This window comes from Lactuca virosa, chromosome 7 (genome assembly GCF_052849685.1).
Source record: "Lactuca virosa cultivar CGN04683 chromosome 7, Lactuca_virosa_CGN04683_v6, whole genome shotgun sequence".
NCBI classification, from domain to species: domain Eukaryota; kingdom Viridiplantae; phylum Streptophyta; class Magnoliopsida; order Asterales; family Asteraceae; genus Lactuca; species Lactuca virosa.
In genome coordinates, this window is record NC_136432.1 from 11,985,280 (window position 1) to 11,990,806 (window position 5,527).

A 5,527-nucleotide genomic window follows, 5' to 3' on the forward strand; every position below is an offset into this window, starting at 1 on the left:
GGTTTGGTTCTTATACTTTTTTATGTCGGCAAGTTTGGTCCCCCAAACATTGCGCACAAAGCCAGAAAAGATTAGTAGTAGTGCCTTCCTTTGAGTTTTTAACCAAAATAGGGTTATTGAAAAAAATATTTACCAATCTAGTATAGTTTGAAAAATATTTACCAAACTAGTGTTTTTCTTTATTTTTTTATTTTTCAATATTTCTTATTGTTTTTCTATTTATTTAAAATATCAGCTTTTTTACTTTTTTTTATTTCAGTTTTTTTACTATTTATTTTAAATATCAGTTTATTTTTATTATTATTATTATTATTATTATTATTATTATTTACTATGCATTTAACATAAATATCTAACATACAAAAAAGCTTTATTATTTTGGTTCATTACTGATTAATTTTTTTCTACCGTTTATATAGTGATTACGAGTTTACTTTAATTTTCTTACCATTTATTTATACATATATTTTAAAAACTTAACCCTTTTACAAATTCAAGTTTTTTCTCGTGTCTTTATTTATACAACCTTTGCATGCTTTTTAATTGAGTGTCTTTACATTATATAATATAAAAAGCAAAAGTTTACATATTTTTTGTCTTTACATAAAAACAAATATGTAAAAACATAGAAAACAAATTTTAAAAAAAATCTAATTTGTAAAACGAAAGAAATCATAAAATACATGCATAAAACGAAATATGTAAAAAATATTTAGAAAACAAATTTCCAAATCAATAAAAACTATTATTTCAAAACACGTGAAAACAAAATTGTAAAAAAAAATATACGGACAAAATTTTATAACACAACTATTACTTTTGCTTTTTATATTTTATTTTCAATGTAAAGAAACTCAATTAAAAAGCATGCAAAGGTTGTATAAATAAAGACATGAGAAAAAACTTCTTTTTGTAAAGGGTTAAGTTTTTAAAATATATATATAAATAAATGGTAAGAAAATTAAAGTAAACTCGTAATCACTATATAAACGGTAGAAAAAAATTAATCAAATAGGCATATAATGAACCAAAATAATAAAGTTCTTTTGTATGTTAGATATTTATGTTAAATGTATAGTAAATAAAAGTATATAAAATTTAATAAAAAAACTGAAACAAAAATAAAATAAAAAAATAAACTGATATTTAAAAACAATAAATAGTAAAAAAAAACTGAATTAAAAAAAGTAAAAAAGCTGATTTTTTAATAAATAGAAAAACAATAAGAAATATTGAAAAATAAAAAAAAATGAAGAAAAACACTAGTTTGGTAAATAATTTTCATACTATACTAGATTGGTAAATATTTTTTTCAATAACCCCATTTTGGTTAAAAACTCGCCTTCTTTTTGTATAATTAGTACAAAATTTGGCATATGTCCACGGGAAATGAGCAATTTCTAGTTAGGATGATTATTTTAATTTGTTAGACTATTTTTTTTTTCTATTCTAAGTAATATATCTTATTATTTTACAAACGTATATATGTTGCAATATTGTTTTTTTATATTTTATTAAATTATTTTGCCTGATGGAAAATATTTAGAATAAAATAAATAAAAGACTGATGGATGCCAGGACCTGACCTATAGGCGGCTTCAAATAAATCCTAAACGATCACGTGTTATGAAGAAAAAGAAACTTATATCTTTCCTTTGTTTAATATTGGGTAAGCTTGCTATAAATGAATCGGAGTAAATCTACACAATAATCCAAATAAGTTTAATTGGATGATCAGACTAAAGCACACACACCTACACTCGCCCAGTTAAACGATATGGAGTATCCAACATTCTTCCTCTTACTATCTTGCCTATTGCCATTCATCTATGCTATCAGCATTTCCGGCCGCCGCAACTCACGGCTTCCACCAGGACCTTATGGTTTTCCTATCATTGGAAACCTCCTAGAATTTGGCCCCAACCCCCACCACTCACTGGCTATACTATCTAAACGTTATGGTCCTTTAATGTCACTTAAGCTTGGAAGCAGGATGACGATAGTCATTTCATCACCAGATATGGCCAAAGAATTTTTTCAAACACATGATATATCATTCTCTAGCCGATCAGTTCCTAATGCTGTTCGAGCAGGGGACTCTGATAAATACTCCATAGTGTGGCTGCCGGCAGGAGATCGATGGCGAAAACTACGAAGAATAACTAAAGAATATTTGTTCTCTGTGCAACAGTTAGATGCTAGCGAATTCCTAAGAAGGGAAAAGGTACGCATACTATATTATCAATATATTTAATTATATACCCATCCAAATATTTGTTGTTGAGTTTTAGTGTCATCATGTAGTTTATATTGATTAACATTAACTAGAAACAAGTTCAACTAAATTTCTGCTATATATGCTGCATATGTATGCGATTGTAAAATAATTAATTTTAGAGTAAACCTAAAAAAATTTCCTTATATTTATGTTTTTTTTTATTGGGTTCGATGTCTATTGGAATTTTTTATTCAAAAAAGTTGGTTTAATTTGTTCCAAGCTTAGTTACTCTCTTAACACTGTTACTTAAGGACAAAATCTCTGTAAAGTTATTATTGGATCTGATTTAATGCTTCATATGTTGTTGATGAAGATGAAGGGGGAAAGAAAAGAATGACCGTCGACCCTACTTCTGCCCTCACTCTTTTGTTTTTATCACCTACAAAAGCACACTCACCCATTTGACAGTATGGTCATTTTTGGAATAAAAAAAAAGGTAAACATCATTAAATAGGGAGGCCAAACTTGGAACTTGTAATAAAGATTTAAAAAAGGATTATATATCCTAGAGACTGAACCTAGCAAATTTATATAAACACATGCATGGACCATTCTTCAACTTAACTCATAATTCTACAACAAACATTGAAAATAGAATTTTCAATATATAAAAGTAACAATCAAACTTTTCTATTACCTCCTCTATGTTAGTACAAAGTCGAGACATAAAAGATGTCTAAGACCATCCACAGCGGGACTTTCAAAACTTCTTGCAATGCCACATTTATAAATTTGAAAGCCACGTATGTTTAGCCCTTTCTAATCTTGAAAGGCTTGCAAGCATTAATGAGCACAACTATTCATTTTATTTATATATTGTATTTAAATAAGTAACTTTATTTACCATATTATACTATATTTCTATAATTTATCTCATTTTTTGTATTTAAAAATTAAAAATATTAAAACTAATTTCTATATTATAATCTACAAACAAATAAAAGACAATAAACAAGATATATTTTGACGTACTTTATATCGTCTAGGCTATTTAAATTTATAATTGGTTAAACTATTTAAATTTTTAATAATTAAATTTATGTTTATTTATTATTGAGTAAAAATTAATATTTTATATTATATATATATATATATATATATATATATATATATATATATATATATATAATTAATTGTTGATGTGGTAGTGGGGACCACTTTTGAAAGATGAGTGTTATTGCACTGATGTGAGTAGTCATTGCAAAGCTGATGTGGCACAATTAAAAGATTAGTGGCATTGCACTGATGTGGATGACCTAATTTTCATTAAGTTTGCCAGAGAAGATGGAGACATTCGGTATTTTATTTTATTAACCAAAAACAGATTGTACTTGATGATTCTACTCAGTTTTCGATGACAATGACAGCTAGAACAATTCATTTAACATTGGTTGGAAAGAAACACAGATATTTATATAATATATTTAGAATCATTAATTCTTCATATTTGGATACAGTTTTAGATATATCATATATGTCATGTCAATGTGAGTTCATCTAGAATAAATGTTGATATGGATCGTTTAACAACTTATATATTCATATTGTATATATAGGTGCAAGAACTTCTCAACCATGTTAGTCAATGTTGTACAGACCAAAAGCCTTTGAACGTAGGTGGAGCTGCGTTCACCACATCTCTTAACATTCTCTCCAACTTCATGTTTTCTCTGGATCTTGCTCAATACGGTCCCGAGTCAACACAAGAATTCAAGGACGCTGTATGCGCCTTGCTGGAAGCTGGCGGAAAACCCACTTTACCAGACCTTTTTCCGATACTTAACTCATTGGATCTACTAGGGTTATCACGAAAGGAAAACGTTAATGCTACTAAGTTACTGACTATTTTTGAAAAGATCATCCATGAGAGGTTGCAAACTAGATCGGATTCTTCTTCATATGATGGCATTTCAACGACAAACAACGATGTTTTAGACTTGCTGCTCAATCTGAACCTGAAAAATGAATCCATTATTAGTCAAAATGATATGAAACACTTATTTCTAGTAAGTAAATCTTTTAATAGTTATAATTATTGCACATAATAGTACAAGCATCGAGTACATTTTTCTTCAGAAGACTATAACTCTTTCATGAATTATTGTAGTCGTTATATATCGCGGGAACTGACACAACATCGATCACTGTGGAATGGGCCATGGCCGAGCTCATTCGTAATCCAAAGAAGATGGCAATGGCCCGGTTAGAGTTAGTTAAAGTCACACACAACAACAATAGAAATATACAAGAATCTGACATTTCTCAACTCCCTTACATACAAGCTGTGATAAAGGAAACTCTGAGACTGCATCCTCCCGTCCCTTTTCTTATACCACACCAAGCCATACATGATGTTGATGTTCAAGGTTTCATTGTGCCTAAAGATGCACAAATCTTGTGTAACGTATGGGCTATGGGTCTAGACCCAAACATTTGGTCAGACCCAAAAATATTCATGCCAGAGAGGTTTTTGGACGTGAAGATCGACTATAAAGGCCATGATTTCGAGCTCATTCCGTTTGGTGCAGGGAGGAGGATTTGTCCGGGATTGAATCTTGCTAATAGAATGTTACATATAGTATTAGGATCTTTGATTCACAAATTTGATTGGAAAGTCGTGGGAAATTGTAGAACACAAGATATCGATATGGGAGAAAAGTTCGGGATCACATTGCAAAAAGTTGTACCGCTCATGGCTATCCCTGTCAATTTGTGATAGCGTTATAGGTCATTGTGGTTGTTTTCTTAAATAAAAGTTGAAAAGAATTTGTATTACTTTGAGTTTTTAGAAAACACGTGTGCTTGTATTCATAAATAAAAGTTTAAGTAGGCCTTCAGTGGTGAACAACCCAAGAAATTGCCAACATTACAAGAAATACGGTTTTTTTGGCAACCGGATGACTGGAATTTGGTAGAGTGAGCAAGTCGTCTAGAAGTCATTCTTCCTTACAACAAAAGAGATCTTTACGCACTGCCCTATCTACCGGTAAAGGTCTTTATGCACGGATTTTCCACAAAACCATATTCATGGGTAAAAGCTTGTGGCTAATATTTTTCCATGGATTACCCGTGGAATTACCCACAAGTTGTTTAACCACGACTAGATTACCTATGGAGTATCAATAAAAATATTTACCACAACTTTTCCACTGCTCCATTACGAATAGTTTATTCGAGGATTTTTACGCACGGATTTTCTACAGTGTTGTTTCCCACGACTTTTCACGGGTATTTGATAGACATCCTTAG

General features: G+C 30.0%; 1 protein-coding gene across 1 annotated transcript; it reads left to right on the forward strand.

Moving 5' to 3' along the window:
* The first annotated feature begins 1,689 nt into the window (after nucleotides 1-1,689).
* On the forward strand, nucleotides 1,690-5,006 carry LOC145124860 (cytochrome P450 76T24-like). Its single transcript, XM_079060330.1, has 3 exons — nucleotides 1,690-2,224; nucleotides 3,835-4,284; nucleotides 4,386-5,006. The coding sequence occupies exons 1-3, from the start codon at nucleotides 1,778-1,780 to the stop codon at nucleotides 4,992-4,994; spliced, it is 1,506 nt and encodes a 501-aa protein (XP_078916456.1). The 5' UTR covers nucleotides 1,690-1,777; the 3' UTR covers nucleotides 4,995-5,006.
* The last annotated feature ends 521 nt before the right edge of the window (nucleotides 5,007-5,527 follow it).

What these genes read in the sequence shown, in the direction of transcription:
- LOC145124860 (XM_079060330.1), top strand. Translation starts at nt 1,778, where the DNA reads ATGGAGTATCCAACATTCTTCCTCTTACTATCTTGCCTATTGCCATTC. An exon ending in AATTCCTAAGAAGGGAAAAG is followed by an intron (nt 2,225 to 3,834) that starts GTACGCATACTA and finishes TTGTATATATAG; the next exon opens with GTGCAAGAACTTCTCAACCA. An exon ending in ATATGAAACACTTATTTCTA is followed by an intron (nt 4,285 to 4,385) that starts GTAAGTAAATCT and finishes GAATTATTGTAG; the next exon opens with TCGTTATATATCGCGGGAAC.